Source organism: Mesoplodon bidens (genome assembly GCF_964165515.1).
Source record: "Mesoplodon bidens genome assembly, chromosome: 5".
Classification (NCBI taxonomy): domain Eukaryota; kingdom Metazoa; phylum Chordata; class Mammalia; order Artiodactyla; family Ziphiidae; genus Mesoplodon; species Mesoplodon bidens.
Window position 1 is genome coordinate 13,142,246 of NC_138161.1, and position 17,026 is coordinate 13,159,271.

At 47.8% G+C, this 17,026-nt stretch overlaps 1 protein-coding gene across 2 annotated transcripts in view; it reads right to left on the bottom strand.

Annotated features, from left to right (window-relative positions):
- Positions 1-17,026, bottom strand: part of EVA1C (eva-1 homolog C) — an 85,613-nt gene that overhangs the window by 31,242 nt on the left and 37,345 nt on the right. Inside the window, exons 3-4 of one of the 2 annotated variants that reach the window (XM_081234754.1) lie at positions 14,460-14,580; positions 6,350-6,502 (exon numbers count right to left, since the gene is read on the bottom strand). In XM_081234754.1, the coding sequence (XP_081090880.1) occupies positions 6,350-6,502; positions 14,460-14,580 (274 nt within the window). Of the gene's footprint in view, positions 1-6,349; positions 6,503-14,459; positions 14,584-17,026 lie in introns of both variants that reach the window. The other variant, XM_081234753.1, reaches the window with a different exon arrangement.

Genomic DNA, 17,026 nt, shown 5'->3' on the forward strand with positions numbered 1-17,026 from the left:
CCTGTTCTCCACAACTAGAGAAAGCCCCTCACGTAGCAACGAAGACCCAATGCAGCCAAAAAATAAATTAATTAATTAAAAAAAAAAACCAACAATGAAACAGCCACCAGGGAATGGGTAAGTAGCGTATATACTATATCCCTTTAACAAGAGAGTGATTGACTTTGCAGGATTTTGTTGGTCACGTGGAAAACCACCCGTGATATAAAGTTAAATTTCAAAGCGGAATTGAAATGTATCTACTTCAGAATTGCCATTATGTAAAAGTTGTTCTCTGGTCATCATACACCAGGACTTGGAAAAGATCCTGAAAAGAAAACTCTTTTCATTTGATGGGGAAAATCTGTGGTTGAATCTTTTTCTTATTTCTGTTCAATACAGTGAAGGTGCTTGTGCAGAACAATAATCATCACAACTCTTATCTTTTAGAAGTGGAAATGCTCTCGCTGGGTATCTGAGCGCTAAAGCCCCGCTCCACGCTGCTTTCTGACCGAGTATGGGGGGCTGCCCTGGGTACCCAGACTCTGAGCTGGTGGGGCTGCACCAGACTTTAGCTTATATGCAAGAGTAAAAGCACACACATCCCCTTTCAAAGGCCCAAGGTGAGACCCGGCCACCTGACCTTTAGGCAACCATCCTCCCAAGTTCATGCCAGGTTCCGGGGTTAAAAATAAACAGCTCTTTCTCCTTCTTCCAAGTGCTGAGGCCCAGCTGCAGTAATAACTAGGAACGCAGAGCAGAGATCACACACCGGTGGCCCGTGGACCGGATGTGGCCTGTAGGCATGTTTTGTTTGGCTCGCACGGTGTTTTAAAAGTTGGAAAATTTCACATTAAAAAAAAAATTCAGATTCCCAGCATCTCATGAGAGGTTGGAAGCTGTGACAACACCAGGCCCACGTTCCAGGCCGGCAACCATCCACCTGCCAGAGGCCAGTGTGGGTGCCTCACTTAGGAAGGGAGGGCTCTGATTCATTCACAGGGCTCGAGATTCACACGGGCACCTGCTCTGTGCCAGGCTCTGCTCTGCTTGCTGGGAATTCCGCAGGAAAAAAGAGACACATCTCCTCTGCAGTGCTGGCCTTCTCCAGGGGAGAGAGACCATATGCACGTAAGTGACTATTTCCATGTTATGAAGACAATCAAATGGGGACAGCTCGAGTGGGATGGCAGGGACAAGGTGCCGTGCTGGCAGGCTGCCTCGGAAAACCTCTCAGGAATGACGTCTGAGTTGATTCCCGAATGACGAGACAGAGCTGGCCATGCAAAGATGTGGGGTGAGATTCCAGGCCAACGGAAGAGCTTGTGCAAAGGCCCTGGGGTATGAATGAGTGTGGAGTGCTCCAGAGGTAGTGAAGGAAGGGGAGGGAGAAAGGCGGACCACAGCTGGGAGACTGGGTTTATTCTACTAGACAGAGTGAAGGGCTTTAAGTGGGGTGGGGGATGTGATCTGATTTGATTTAAATAAAATCCCTCTGACTGCTAAGTGAAGAAGGAGCTAAGGGAGGGTATGGAATTGAGAAGCGAGGCCGGAGACCAGTCAAGAGGCAGCTCAGGTGGTCCAGGTGAGAGAAGCCCTGAGTGGGCTGGGAGCAAACAGTCTGGATACTAGGTACGGGGAGAGCCCAGAGGACTTGCAGACGCAGTGGATGGGAGACGGGGTCAAAAGAGGGTGCTTTTTTTTTTTTTTTTTTGCGGTATGCGGGCCTCTCACCGTTGCGGCCTCTCCCGTTGCAGAGCACAGGCTCCGGACACGCAGGCTCAGCAGCCATGGCTCACGGGCCCAGCCGCTCCGCGGCATGTGGGATCCTCCCGGACCGGGGCATGAACCTGTGTGCCCTAAATCGGCAGGCGGACTCTCAACCACTGCGCCACCAGGGAAGCCCAAAAGAGGGTGCTTTTTAAAGTGGGTGATTTTAAAGTGTGTTTATGCCAGAGGGAAAACTGATGATTTTTGTGGGGCAAACACGCCAAATTCAGTTGAAAACCCTTACGTACAGTTTACCTGGGCCTAGCAGTGGAGTATTTCTTAGCATTCAGTTAGATCAAGAAAATTCATCAGCACAGGCAGCCAGGGGTTCATATTTCTGCACACATGCACGGTTCTGCCCTTAAGTGCTAACCCGAAAGGTGAAACCAGAGGCCTCCACGTAAGGCTGGGGGACAAGATGAATGGGGCCCCGAGATGGTGAGGCGAAGGGGGCCCCTCAAGGACCCCCTCACTTTCCCTTGGACCCCTTCGCACTGCAGAGCCTAGGGCCAGAGGATCTCTGACATTTGGGTGGTGGTTCGTGATGCAGTGAAGAGCTTGACCCTCAGCCTCACGGGCACTCAAGGGGCCGCGGGCAGAGGCACGCAGCTGTGAGGGGAGGGTGGGCAGGGGGCGAGGGGTGGGCAGGCCGCTTTTGCCATGTGACTTGGCCAGGGCTCAGGACTTTAAAACTGAACAGCCAAGCAAGGGGCACAGTCTCCCATTCACACACCCTTCCTGAGTCAACAAGGCTTATTCACGGCTCACCTGAGGATTCCCTGAACTCTCTATGGAAACCTGTCTTTTAACCACGGGGTCCGCTAACGTTTTCTTTGGCTGATGACTTTTCCCTTTAAACCCAACTCCCATCCAACCTCCCAGGAACCTAAGGCAGTGACGTACGGAACGTCAGTCATTCAGCCTGCACACAGATCTACCTACCTGGCTGACCAACTTCTGCTCAAAAGAACTCCTAAGATAGATGTTACTTATTGCTGTCTCCCAAAACACACATGGCTAAGCTAGACTCAGTGAGCCCGAGAAATGGGATGTCCCACACTGATATTAAGAAGTGGAGTCCCGGGAGACACAAGAGGGAAGAGATATGGGAACATCTGTATATGTATAACTGATTCACTTTGTTATAAAGCAGAAACTAACACACTATTGGAGAGCAATTATACTCCAACAAAGATTTTTTAAAAATCCATCTTATATATACATAGGTACACATGTAGTATACATTCCTAGAAGTGCAATTTCAGGGATTTCAGGATCAGTTGTTTTGTACATTTGTTATTTTCATGGGTATTAAGTTGCTATTCATAGTGGTCCCATAGAGTAGTATACAATCCCATCTGCAGTGTTAGATAGTTTCTGTTTCTTCAGACTCCCCCCAATACAGCATGTTCCCAAATTTTTGAACTTTGACAAATGAGAGTTGACAAATGGTATCTTCTTGTTTTTCTCTTCTTATAAATGAAGTGGAGCATCCATTAAAATGTTTAAGAACGACTTGTATTTTCTTCTATGAATAAGTTGTTCATATCCTTTGTCTATTTTCCATAAACTTACTGCTATTTTTATGATAATATGATCAGAGTTGGTTCTATAATAACCAAAACAATAAAATAAAACATATCACTGTTCAAAAAAAAAAAAAAGAAGTGGAGTCCCTTTCTGTCGAAAGAGGTCAGATCACCAAGGGTGCCTTGTCCAGCTAAGCAAACCAGATAATACAGGGAACCCCTGCAGGATGTTCAGGAGGGCAGCGATCAGATTTGCCTTTTAGAAGGTACCTCCGGCCACCCAGGGGAGAAAGCCATGCCTAGGGACAGGGGGACTCCTGTGATGACCAGGCAATGGTCCTTTGACCTAACGCAGCAGCAGGAACAAGGGAGAAGGGGGTGGAGACATTGTGAACACGGGCAGATGTTATATGGGAGGGAGAATGGAGTTTCCAAACTCACAAGTCACTTGCTGGAGCACCGGGCACTACGGACAGACAGCAGGAGCCACCCTCACAAGGGTCTCTCTGCCCACGTGGCAGGCAAGCCTGTTAAGACAGGAGCTAATTAAGAGAAGGATGCCCACTTGGGCCTGCTTCTGCTGTCTGCCTCGGCTGTCCTTCAGAGGACCTTCTACCTTCCCGACGCAAGGGCCTTCCTTCCCTGAACGCTGGGCGAGGGGCCTCGGAGACACGTGTGACACGCGTTCCTTGTGAATTGCTCTTTGATTCTCTCTCCAGCCTCGCGTGAGAGTGTGCCTGTGTAGCTAGGTCACTTTACGTTCTTCTTCTTCTTTTTTTTTTTTTTCAGATCCAAGATATTAGTTACGTATAAACTTCTTTTTTATTTTATTTTATTTTTTTTTGCGGTACGTGGGCCTCTCACTGCTGTGGCCTCTCCCGTTGCGGAGCACAGGCTCTGGAGGCGCAGGCTCAGCGGCCGTGGCTCACGGGCCCAGCCGCTCCGCGGCATGTGGGATCTTCCCGGACCGGGGCACGAACCCGTGTCCCCTGCATCGGCAGGCGGACTCTCAACCACTGCGCCACCAGGGAAGCCTAAACTTTTTTAAATTAATGTTTAATTTCACATGTGATCCAGGAATCAATTGCAGCAATTTAACACATGAAGGAGCTCATTTCAGGTTTGATGAATAAAGTGCAACTTCTTGGGCCGTTTCACAACCGGTCTGTTCTCTCTGGTAACACGGCGGGTGGAGCTGAGGCCGTTTCACCACCGCAGACTGGGGCGTGTGATGGTTAATTTCATGTGTCATTTTGGCTAGGCTACAGTGCCCAGTGGTTTGGTCAGTGCCCAGTGGTTTGGTTATTGGGAAGGTATTTTTAAGATATGACTAACATTAGACATAGAAAATAAACTTATGGTTACTAAAGGGGAAAAGGGGGGAGGGATAAATTAGGAGCTTGCGATGAACAGATACACACTACTATATATAAAATAGAGAAACATCGAAGACCTACTGTATAGCACAGGGAACTAGTCAATATCTTGTAATAACCTATAATGGAAAAGAATTCGAAAAAGAATACACACACACACACACACACACACACATATACATGTATAACTGAATCACCTTGCTGTACACCTGAAACATTGTAAATCAACTATACTTCAATTAAAAAAAAAAGATATGGGGCTTCCCTGGTGGCGCAGTGGTTGAGAGTCTACCTGCCGATGTAGGGGATGCGGGTTTGTGCCCTGGTCCAGGAGGATCCCACATGCTGCGGAGCGGCTGGGCCCGTGAGCCATGGCCGCTGAGCCTGTGTGTTCGGAGCCTGTGCTCCGCAACGGGAGAGGCCACAACAGTGAGAGACCCGCGTACCACAAAAAAAAAAAAAAAAAAAAAAAGATATGACTAACAGTAAATCAGCAGACTTTGAGTAATGCAGATCACCCTCCATAACGTGGGTGGACCTCAACCAATCCATGGAAGGCCTTAAGAGCAAAGACTGGGGTCATCTGAAAAAGGAGTTCTTCTCCAGGCCGCAACATAGAACTTCTGCCAGGGTTTCCAGCCTGCTGTCCTGCGGAATTCAAACTCAAGACTGAACATCAACTCTTACCTGAGTTTTCAGACTTCCTGCAGGTTTCACATTTTGCCAACCTCCACAAATGTGTGAGCCAATTCTTTAAAATCAGTCTATCTATCTATCTATCTATCAATTATCTATCTATCAATCTACCTATTTATCTATCTATCCATCTATCAATTGTCTATCAGTCTACCTATCATCTATCCATCTATCTATTATCTATCAATCTACCTATCATCTATCTATCCATCAATTATCTATCAATCTATCATCTATCTATCCATCTATCAATTATCTATCAATCTACCTATCATCTATCTATCTATCCACCTATCTATCTCCTATTGGCTCCGTTTCTCTGGAGAACCCTAATAATAACAGAGGGTGACTTTGAAGGGTGGAGCTCTCAGGCGTGTCGGGCCATCATCTCAGCTCCAAACTGTGGACTTCTAAGAATGACTCGCTGAGCTCTGTTCCACCCTGAGCATAGCCTCCGGGCCTTAGCATGGGCTCTTGTCCCCACCTGGACGCCGTCCCCAGGACCTGCAGGCTCTCCCCCTCTGAGGCTCTGCTCAGCACGCCCATCACTCCGCAGCACTGTGCCTCCCTGCAGCATCCTCCGCGCGCTCTCCCGCCTTTCCTCCCTCCCTTCCTCGTGTGCTTTTCCCTTTAAGGCTTATGTGCACCGGAAGTACAACACATTAGCTCATTTATTATCTGCTTTCTCATTGCCTCCTCATCCACTGCTGGAAGGTCAGCTCCAGGGAGACTCTGTGCTGGTCACTGATGCCTCCCCCATGCCTAGAACAGGCCCTGCATACAGCAGGTGCTCAGTAAATCCTCGGTGTAGACTAACTGAACAACAGACGGATTCCAGAATGTGGGGCACAGGGAGACAGGACCTGGGGGGTGGTTTCTGCCTGCCCTTGACTTTCCCTCTAGTCCAGGTACCAGCCAGCGCGTGGCCTCCTTCCTTAGGGACCGGAGCCCTAATTTCCTCTGACAGCACCCTGAGAACAGCCATGTAAAGACACATACCAAAGGGGGGGAGCCACGTGGCTTCCGAGGAGCAGACGTCCCTCTCCTGGGTCTTCCTGCCATAGGTCGCTGAGTAGATGTTGAGAAACTTGGATTCGTGGCAGTGCAGTTTCAGCTCGTGGTCTTCACACACAGTTTTGTTTTTTAATTCATCTGAAGCAGAAACAAAAATCGGTGGCACCATCAGCTTCCTCAGAAGGAACCGGTAAGCACTGCTCGTGTCCCGGCCAGGTCCCATCTCCCGTGGGGCTGCACCCCAGGAAGGGGAGAGTCGGGATGGCCCTGCCTGCCATGGGCTCTCTGACCCTGCAAAATCCTCTGCAGGAAGAGGGTCAACAAGTGCAAAGACCCAGGAGTTACACTAAGGACCAAACGGAGGAGGAGAGATGCCAGGGTGAAGACAGCAGGGCTCCCTGGGCCGGGTCCTGGGACAGGCCATAAAGAGAGTTTCTCTCTCTCCCCACTTGAGGTCCCACATTCCTTAATCGAAGGGAGCCTTTTCTCAAATGCCATACTGGGACTCACACAGGTAGAGACCAGGAATTACCTGATGGAAAATTAAGTTCAGGAGAGAGTCCAGCTAAACCACACCACCCAACTTCATAACATTTTAGTATTCTGTTTGTGTATTTACAAAGAGAAAGAGAAATGTTAGGAAAGTAAATTATTTCCTTGTCTAGGAAAGGAAAAAAAACAAGGCACTGTGTCTGTGAAGGATCGCTCTTTGAAACAACAAGGTCCTACTGTATAGCACAGGGAACTATATTCAATATCGTGTAATAAACCATAATGCAAAAGAAGATGAAAAAGAATATTAAAAAAAAAAGAACCCCTCTTTGAAGAGGTGAGAAGAGTTGGCCCCAAGTCTGGTGATCCAGGAACAATGGGCCCTTGGACTGGCATGGGTCCTAGGAGAGGACGATTCCAGCTTATAGTCTGTTCCCGAAGAATTTAGGAAAAGTTTATTTGTTTATTCCATGTACCACAGTGAAACTTCCCTTTGCAACGTCATACAGAGTTGACATGATAAATGCGCCCTGGAGAAAATATAGTTCATTGGGTTTTTTTAAAAGGGTGTCCCCAAAAACCATTCAATTGACTAAAATGTTTTAATAATGATTTGATTTTTTAAAGTAATAATAGTTAACACTGCAGACACAATAGACTACCTAACTGTGATTCTATTTCTGTGAGCTATCCAGAAAAGGCAAACCTCTAGAGACAGAATGAAGATTAGTGGTCTTCTGAGGCTGAGAGCTGGGAACATGAAGTGACAATGGCAAATAGACACAAGGAAATATTTTCAGATGATGGAAATGTTCTATTGCTGGACTGTTGCGGCTGCACAACTCAGTACATTTACGAAAAATCATTGAATTGTACAGTTAAAATGGGTGAATGTTTTGCTATGTAAATTACACCTCACCAAAGATATTTTAAAAATAACAAGAGCTGATGTCTACTGAGCACCTTCTCTGAACTTAGGCCTTGTCCTAGGATCTTTAAATGTATCAGTGAATTTACTACTCAAAACAGCCCTTCCGTGAGCCACCTCTTTACATCCTTTGCATGCTCTGTTTCGGATTTTTAGAAATCACTTGTAGGAGTGATTCATAGATTCTGGATGCTACCCTTTGAACTTTTGTCTCTTACATGTTATAAATGTCTTTGCCTAGCCTCCCACTTATTTTACACCTTGCAAGATAAAAGCAAAGCAAAACATAAAGGGGACCATGGTTATTTCTTTGCATGTGTGGTTCTCTCCCTCCCTCACCCAAACGTTTGTCTAAGAAAAATCATGAAAAAATGCTAGCCCCACTCTATCACCCCAGTCCTAGTTTTTTCTACTTTGAGACACATCTTTCAGCCAGACAAGCATTGGTGCCAACGGCAAACAAGAGCTAAATTCCAGGAGCTGCTCAGGGTGTCATGGGCTGCCTAGGATGGGGAGAAAGGAGGAAAACTAGCCCACACCCTCCATCACCTTCACAGTCAACCTGTCTTTCACTTCTCTCTCCCATTCATGTTTTTGTTCCACTTTTCTTTCCTGGATTGGAGGTGCAGCCTGGTCCCCTGAAACCAAAGTTTTCCAATTGTCATTTGAGGCCCATTAATAGGTCATGAAATTAATTTGCTGAGTTGTGATTAGAAATTTAAAAAAAATAAAGAATAGTTCAGAAAACATCAAGGTGCATCACGCAAAGTAAGGATAAACACTAGTTTATAAAAGATGTTTTCGGTTGAGTGTGCAGTTTTGTAGGGCCAAAATGTAAAATGCTTTTCTCACTCGGGGTTGTGATCAAACCAATCTGAAATTCCCTGCAGAAGAAGAAGGCGTGAGCAGTAAACATCAGGGCAGCGGTGGCCGGTGGGACCTTCACATCCTGGAATTGCTGATGCTTAAGTCCCAAACTTAAAACGTGAAAGAAAATAATTTCCTAAAAGAAATGCCACCTTTCGGTAACTTGTAAATTCCCATGCCTTTCTCCTGAAAACAGAGAAGTAGCAGTGAGGCCAAACTTCTGAACTGCTTGAAGGAAAAAGTTTAAGATCTCAAGATTACCATCAGCTCTGGTGCTGGAAAACTTGGGCGATGGTTCTTTAAAACATGATGATGGGAAGATTCATGAACGAAAGGTACAGAGCAGAAACCAGGTTACAGATGCTCACAGGATCATCATCCTCTTTAGTATGTGAACATAGCTGAGGACCCATCAGAGGAGGAAAAAGTCAGGTGATGACTAAGCAAATGTCTAGGAGGCCCTTTACCCACTCACTGAAATCTTAATATAACAGTTTAAACATAGAGCCAAGAAAAGTTTTGTTTTCTTTTTCTAAATAAAAAGAACACTGTGTCTGACCTTGACATTGGAGGGTTTGATTTCGGTGAGTCATATCCGCACTGGTATGAGTTTTTCTGTGCTTTTGATGAGTAAACACTAAATCCCACCAACACCGAAATATCGCCTGACTTCAAAAGTCCAGCGTGAGCAACGGCCTTTGATGCAGAACAGAGGGCCTAGCAGACACACCAGAAGAGCTCAAGTACCCTTCCAACTAGAAGAATACCAAAAATGCTAAGAATTTTTGGTGAACTGCCTTCCATTGGCAGAGCTTGCCAAAAAGGAGAAGGGAGAAAACAGGACGAAAAGCAAGCCTTATCTCTGTAATCCGGAAACTTTTCAACTGGAATGGTTTCTTTCTTTTCTTATCAGAATTTTAAAAAATGAGATGAGCTTTTTTAAGGCATGTCATGAAATGCATTTAGTAGCCCCCATCTCTCTGATTTATTAAGACACGTTCATGAAAGGTTCCAGCCTCGGTACCAGCCAAACTCACCCAGAGTAACATGACACTCCCATGTAAGGCCTCCAGTGATTTCTGTCCCCAGAATATGGGCAAATCATCTCCTGGAATGGAGGCGCCTGGGAGTGTCACATTATGTGCTTGGAGGTTACCACTGTACGATGTTGAGTCCTTTGGTTCCTTGGGAATGTACTAATTCACTGTCACCTAAGAGTGACAGTTCTGGGTTCTAAAATGGGACCATTAACATAATTGCTGCTTTTTTTGGAGAACTAGAATTTGTGTTAGAGCTGGGTTAGAGTGTGGGCAGCCTTCCAGAAACGGGTTGCCAACATCTCTGTGGGTTTGGATGGTTCACCCAGGAGCCTGGGTAGAGGTACAACCACGACTCTGCTTAAAGGACAACAGCAACAAATTCTCTCTCCTAATTAGGGGTCTTTGTGTGCGATGCATTCCTCTTTAACAATGCATATGGACTTCCCAGGTAACACAGTGGTTAAGAATCTGCCTGCCAATGCAGGGGACACAGGTTCGAGCCCTGATCTGGGAAGATCCCACATGCCGCGGTACAATTAAGCCCGTACGCCACAACTACCGAGCCTGTGCTCTAGAGCCCGTGCTCCGCAACAAGAGAAGCCACCGCAATGAGAAGTCCGCGCACTGCAACAAAGAGTAGCCCCCGCTCGCCGCAACTAGAGAAAGCCCACGTGCACAGCAACGAAGACCCAAAGCAGCCAAAAATAAATAAACAAATTTATAAAAACAAACGAACAAACAAAAAACAATGCATAGACACATCTGCATATCAGCAGTGGCCTTTCAAAGATGGGCATGTGGAGCGATCTGTCATGACGGGAACATGTTATTACTGACATTATTTATGACTGCCAGGGCATGGCAATGTTAACATGCAGACAGATACTTGGTCTCTTTTATTGTGTTTTTAAATTCTCAGCAGACAGGGCACCCTGCTATTGCCTGCACTCAGGGCAGACCGCACCCACCCTGCACCCACAGCTATTGGTATATCACTGCCTTTCAGTCATTCACATCTTTAGCAAGAATTACTTTAATCTGCCTCTTGGAATAACAGCTACCGATCGCTGAGCTCAACTCCATGACAGGTGCTGTGCTAAGCATTTTACGTACAGCACTGCATTTTTAGGCTTTACAACAGCCCTAGGTAGAGGGTGCTTTATCTTCATTTTCTAATTGAGTTATGGAGCCTCAGAAAGTTTCCCGCCACTGCCCAGGGTCACACAGCAGCTCCACAGCAGACAAGCACATGAACCCTAAATTCAAAGACTCACTGAAACCAAAATTCTCTGAAGGGATGATATTTAGGGCGGAAGTGAAGCATGGCACACGACTGGGGAAAAGAAGATTCTAGTGAGGATTGTTGGTAAAATACTCTCCAAAAAACAAACATACAAGTAAGCCCTGATTTGTAGCCTTAGCCAATTTCCCTGGTGTAAGTACTTCCATCAGGGCAGATTTCAGTGCACACAGGCACGGCTGGGAAGAGATGGGTATAACTGGCTCTCACGGTAACAGCTGGCTCCATGCGTACCTGGGTGCAGCAGTGGGGCCTTTGGACCATTAGAGTGTTATGCAGGGGCTGGAACTGGGGCCATGGAGAAGAGCCTCAGGAGGTGACAGGGTTACAGAAAAAGAGGCAGGAGGGTGCGGGGACCTCACTTCCACCCCTACTTCATAGCAGCAATAGGGGCTGCCACCTAAACGGCAGTGCTTCAGGTCACCAATGTCCAGGTCACACGAGGGGCTCTGGTTTCTTTTATTTATTTATTTATTTATGGCTGCATTGGGTCTTCGTTGTTGTGCGCAGGCTTTCTCTAGTCGTGGTGAGTGGGGGCTACTCTTTGTTGTGGTGCGCGGGCTTCTCATTGCGGTGGGTTCTAGGTTCACGGGCTCAGTAGTTGTGGCTCGCGGGCTCTAGAGTGCAGGCTTCAGTAGTTGTGGCTCACGGGCTCTAGAGCACAGGCTTCAGTAGTTGTGGTGCATGGGCTTAGTTGCTGCACGGCATGTGGGATCTTCCCGGACCAGGGCGCGAGCCCATGTCCCCTGCACTGGCAGGCGGATTCTTAACCACTGCACCACCAGCGAAGCCCAGGGGCTCTGGTCTGAATGTTTGTGTCCTCGTACAATTCATATGCTGAAATCTTAATGCCCATGTGATGGTACCAGGAGGTGGGGCTTTTGGGAGGTGATGAGGTCATGAGTGCACAGCCCCCATGAATGGGATCCGTGCTCTGGTACACAAGACCCCAGAGAGATTCCTCGCCCCTCCGCCGTGTGGTTAGAGCAGAAAGGACAGCCACCTATGAGGAAGCAGGCCCTCAGCACGTACCAAATCTACACCTTAATCCTGGCCTTCCCAGCCTCCAGAATTGAGAGAAATGAATTTCTGTTGATTATAAGCCACTTAATTTATGGCATTTTGTTGTAGTAATTCAAACGGACTAAGATGCAAGGGCTCTGCCCCTCAAATGTATTACACACAGGGCAGCCAGAGGGGCCTCCACCACCCCAGCCGAGGAGCCTCCCTGCTTCAATGCTGCCCTACAGGAAGACTCCACCCCCTTCCCTGGCCGTCAGGGCCCTGGATCGTGCTCCAGCTCTCTGCCTAGGGCTCTTTTGCTCCTTCCGGCCCCCGCACCACCCTGTGCCAGCCCTGCCACAGGCCTCTGTGAGGAGTCAGCTTTCTGTGCTCTGACTCCACCCCAGAAGGTTGTCACCATCTGCCGGGAAAGCCTTCCCTGAGTTCCTGCCGAGGTCAATTCCTCCTGTGAGCTTCTTGCACGGTACCAAGGGCGCAGGGGTCTTCCTTAGATATTTCTTTGGACAGAGAAGGTCCTTCTGGAGAAAGGAGATCTTTGGCTTAGAATCTAAAGGATGAGAAGCAACTGGCTATGTGAAGGTCTCAATAAATGCTCGCTTTATGAAGGGACATTGGAAATCACCCAAGACAGAACCACCATCCAGGAATCCTCTGTGAGATGTGAGTTCTCTTCATAACCAAAACATGGCCCACATCTGTGCACAGCAGGTGCTTAATAAGTGTTCGAGGAAATGAAATTAGCAAACAAACCTAACTGCCCACTGTAGAACCAAGGCTGTGGCCCAGCCCTGGCTTACCCAGGCTCTTGTCAATTTCATCAGGGTATTTTCGCTTCTTCTAAAGGCCGGTCCTGCCCAACTTTTTATTATGAACTATTTCCAACATATAGAAAATGTGAGGGAATATCGCAATAAACGGGCAGAAGAGAAAAAGAAGGCAAAGCTAAGGCAGTCAAGGGGGAGGCCAAGGGCATGGCCAAAAGCATGGCCAGGGCGTGGTCAAGGGTGTGGTCATTTTTTGAGATTCAACAGAGGGAGGATGCCACTAAAAACGTGGGGATCTAGAAGTGACTTTCCTCAGTCTGCGGGGTAGGGCAGGAGTTGGTGAGAATTCCTGGGTGGGAAGCAGGGGAGTTTAGGCTGTTCTGCAAACTTTGGGCCTGCTTGTGAGAGCTTGTGATTGTGTGTGCTTGTGAGTGTGTGTATGTGGTATGACTACATGTGTGACAGTGCCTATGTGTATAATGGTGTGTATGGGTGTGACAGTGTATACGTGTGCGAGTCCAGGTGTGTGCATCGTGTGTGATAGCGAGTGCATTGTGAGTGTGTCATAGTGTGTATATGGGTGCACGTGTGAGTATGAGTGAGTTTGAGTGTGTGTTTGGATGCAGAGTAGGGGTGCTGAGCCATAGGGCTGTTCTAAGGTATCTGGGTCCCAGCAAGGCAAGGATTTGAGACAGAAGCCTGGATATTTGCCAAAGCATCCAGGGCTTTCTCTGAAGACGTGTGCCTGAGACCATTCCATGTGTATGGCTGATGCCTCACCCACCACAGGCACCCAGGCCACCAGTGTCTTGGGAGATGCTGGGCTCCAGAGGCAGAAACCAACACAGAACAAGATGCAAAAAAATGAGAACGGTTGCATTGTTGTGGCAGTACAGAATTTTACAAATTATTATCCCTGACGTTTGGCTAAATGTTGTTGCTAGAGCACTGCTGTCTTTCAACAAGTTTTCCAAGCATTACCAGGAACCTGTAATGACCTATGGCTTCTCTCAGGCAGACCCTCCACGCCTGGAGGTGTGACCTCCTCATGGGACACCAATTATTTTTAGCCTGCAATGGATCAACCACAAAACTGGTGTGCGTTAGAAATGGCGAAGTTAGTGGAGAGACGTGCAAGAAGCAGAACAGAAGAGCTTGCTCCTGCCAAGTCCTCTTCCTCTTTCTTTCTCCTTAGGAAACATGCTGCTTCAGGAGCCCCCGCTGAAGGTGACAGTGGCAAGAAGCCAGTCTGTAAAGATCTGGAATCGTGGGCTCAGGTGGCAGCTGTGCCACCAGCCCCCTCAGAAGAATAAGTCACCCTGCAGCCGGGGGAGGGGGAGCCTCATAACAAGCCTTCCTCTGAAAAGGAGAACCAGCTCCTCATGTTGGGGAAAAGCCATTGCAGTCTCTTGTCACCTGGCATCTTTAGCATCAGTACAACCAAGTTTTACATATGAGGAAGGATTTTTTAAAATTCAGGGATTTGCAAGAATGCACACAGATCGGTACGCGTGTGCACACAACACGCACACAAATACACAGAAACTAAAAACCCAGGTGGGATGGGGCCCCGACATTCCTATGAACAAGAGTTTCAAAGCTGGACGCACGTCAGCTGGCGGAGCATTTTCGTCAGGGAACCCACCCCCTGCACATGCTGTGCCCCTCGCAAGTTACTTACTAGGTTGGCATTTAAAGGAGACCAGGAGGTATTTACTGCTTCCTGGACAAAGGTCAGGTCCAAAAACACGGCTATTGACCAGGAGGTGGCAGGTTCGCTGGTTCTGGCATTCGTCCAGCACCTTCTGAAATGAGGGGTAGAAAAGGGATCGGCTTGAGAACCACACGCAGTGTCTGTGAGACTCCACACCTGGGCTGCTCTGGGCTCTCAGGACGAAGGGCACCTGGCTGCCTGGCCTGGGGCTCGCGTTTTAAAACCTTCTCGCTGGTACCAGCTGTGTCTAAGGTGGAAGCACCCGCACGCGGCCGACCAGGTCAGCTGCCTATCTCCCCATGTCTCCCCCAAAACGAAACCTGCTCCGAGAGTGCCAGGCCTCCCTCAGAAAACCAGCTCCTACTTGGTTCACCTGGCACCACTGCTGACAGTTTTGGCAAGAGTGCTGCATCGTGGAGGCTCCCAGGGACGGGAGCAGGATCAGGGCACCGCGGAGTGTGGACTGGAGGGGACTCGGAGGCCCCCGTCTGGGAGGGATCCCTGGTTTTAAAGCTGACAGAGGGCTATGGGGAGCGGGAATCGTAATCACAGCTCCACATCCTTAGAAACACCTGATGCTTAGCCACAGGGGAGCTCAGCATTTGGGGGACACCTTGGAGACCCCAACCCAAACACAGGCCAACAAATGAAAATTAAAAAGCTGACTCCCTAGGAGGTGGGTCAAAAAGGATCATGCTGTGATTTATGTCATAGAGTGTTCTGCCTGTGTTTTCCTCTAAGAGTTTGATAGTTTCTGGCCTTACATTTAGGTCTTTAATCCATTTTGAGCTTATTTTTCTGTATGGTGCTAGGGAGTGTTCTAATCTCATACTTTTACATGCACCTGTCCAGTTTTCCCAGCACCACTTGTTGAAGAAGCTGTCTTTTCTCCACTGTATATTCTTGCCTCCTTTATCAAAGATAAGGTGACCATATGTGCGTGGGTTTATCTCTGGGCTTTCTACCCTGTTCCATTGATCTATATTTCTGTTTTTGTGCCAGTACCATACTGTCTTGATTACTGTAGCTTTGTAGTATAGTCTGAGGTCAGGAAGCCTGATTCCTCCTAGAGTCTGTCATACGGAGTGAAGTAAGTAAGTCAGAAAGAGAAAAACAAATACCGTATGCTAACACATATATATGGAATCTAAGGGGAAAAAAAAAGGTCCTAGGGGTAAGACGGGAGTAAAGACACAGACCTACTAGAGCATGGACTTGAGGATATGGGGAGGGGGAAGGGTAAGCTGTGACAAAGTGAGAGAGTGGCATGGACATATATACACTACCAAACGTAAAATAAATAGCTAGTGGAAAGCAGCCGCATAGCACAGGGAGATCAGCTCGGTGCTTTGTGACCACCTAGAGGGGTGGGATAGGGAGTGGGGGAGGGAGGGAGACACAAGAGGGAAGAGATATGGGAACATATGTATATGTATAACTGATTCACTTTGTTATAAAGCAGAAACTAACACACCATTGTAAAGCAATTATACTCCAGTAAAGAGGTTAAAAAAAAAAAAAAAAAAGCTGATTCCCACCCTCGCTAACCTCAAGGGCATGGGACCCACTTTTCCTGGTGGAGCAATTTTCTGGGTGGAATATGCAGGCTTTCTGTTGAGCATTTGGCTTAAAATTTTTCCTTCATGAAAATAAAAATAAAAATAAGCTTTCCTTCGAATCTCTCCTGCCCTTTTCCTGGCAGATCACAGCTTTGTGAGTGAGTCTGCTCTTTGGAAGCTCGGGGAATGCCCAATACTGGGTCGCAGATGGGCCAGCGTCGCACTGCTACCCTTCCAGCTCCTAAACAGATCAGGCCCTGCCGACGACAAACACAGAGGTCCTCCACACCAAGTACAGTAAAAATGTTCCCAAGAATCTACTTATTACTATTGGACTGAATTTAGTGCAGATTCACAAGCCTGTCTGAGTCGCCATGTTCTCATAGTGGCTCATGGAATATCTCCGTGAAGGATGCTGGCCCTACCAGGTATCCCCCGTCACCTCAGGGGCCCCATGGATGTGCATAAAATCAGGAAAAATGACCAGGGAAACCCCAAGGAACCCCAGATGATGGTGCATATTCCATGGCCGAGGGTATTGTGAAATAACTCAGCCCTTGGATGGCTCTTTGTGTTACAGCCATGGAATGGGACCCAAGGGCAGAGCTCTTTCCAAACTGTATTACAGCTGGAAATTGCAGAGAGGGCACTTCCTATAGCCATTTAGTTGTGGGCTAGATCAGGTGAGGTGCTCATGGGTGGACATCAACCTGTTCTCTCCTACGTTAAGCAACTGCCCCCTGAGGAAGCACCTTGCCTCAGCTCCCAAACACAGGTTAAAAGACAAAGTAAAGGATCTCCTAGCGCGCGGGGATGTTTGTGGCAAACAAACCCTCCCCACAACATCAGAATTGTGTTCACAAATTCTGACTTGTCTGCCCGGTTATGGCAACATCCTTTTCCCTCGGGGATGCCTGGCAGAGGCAGGTGCCCGTGTTGAAGGATGAGGTGCCCGTGTTTTGGAACTGCAGGATG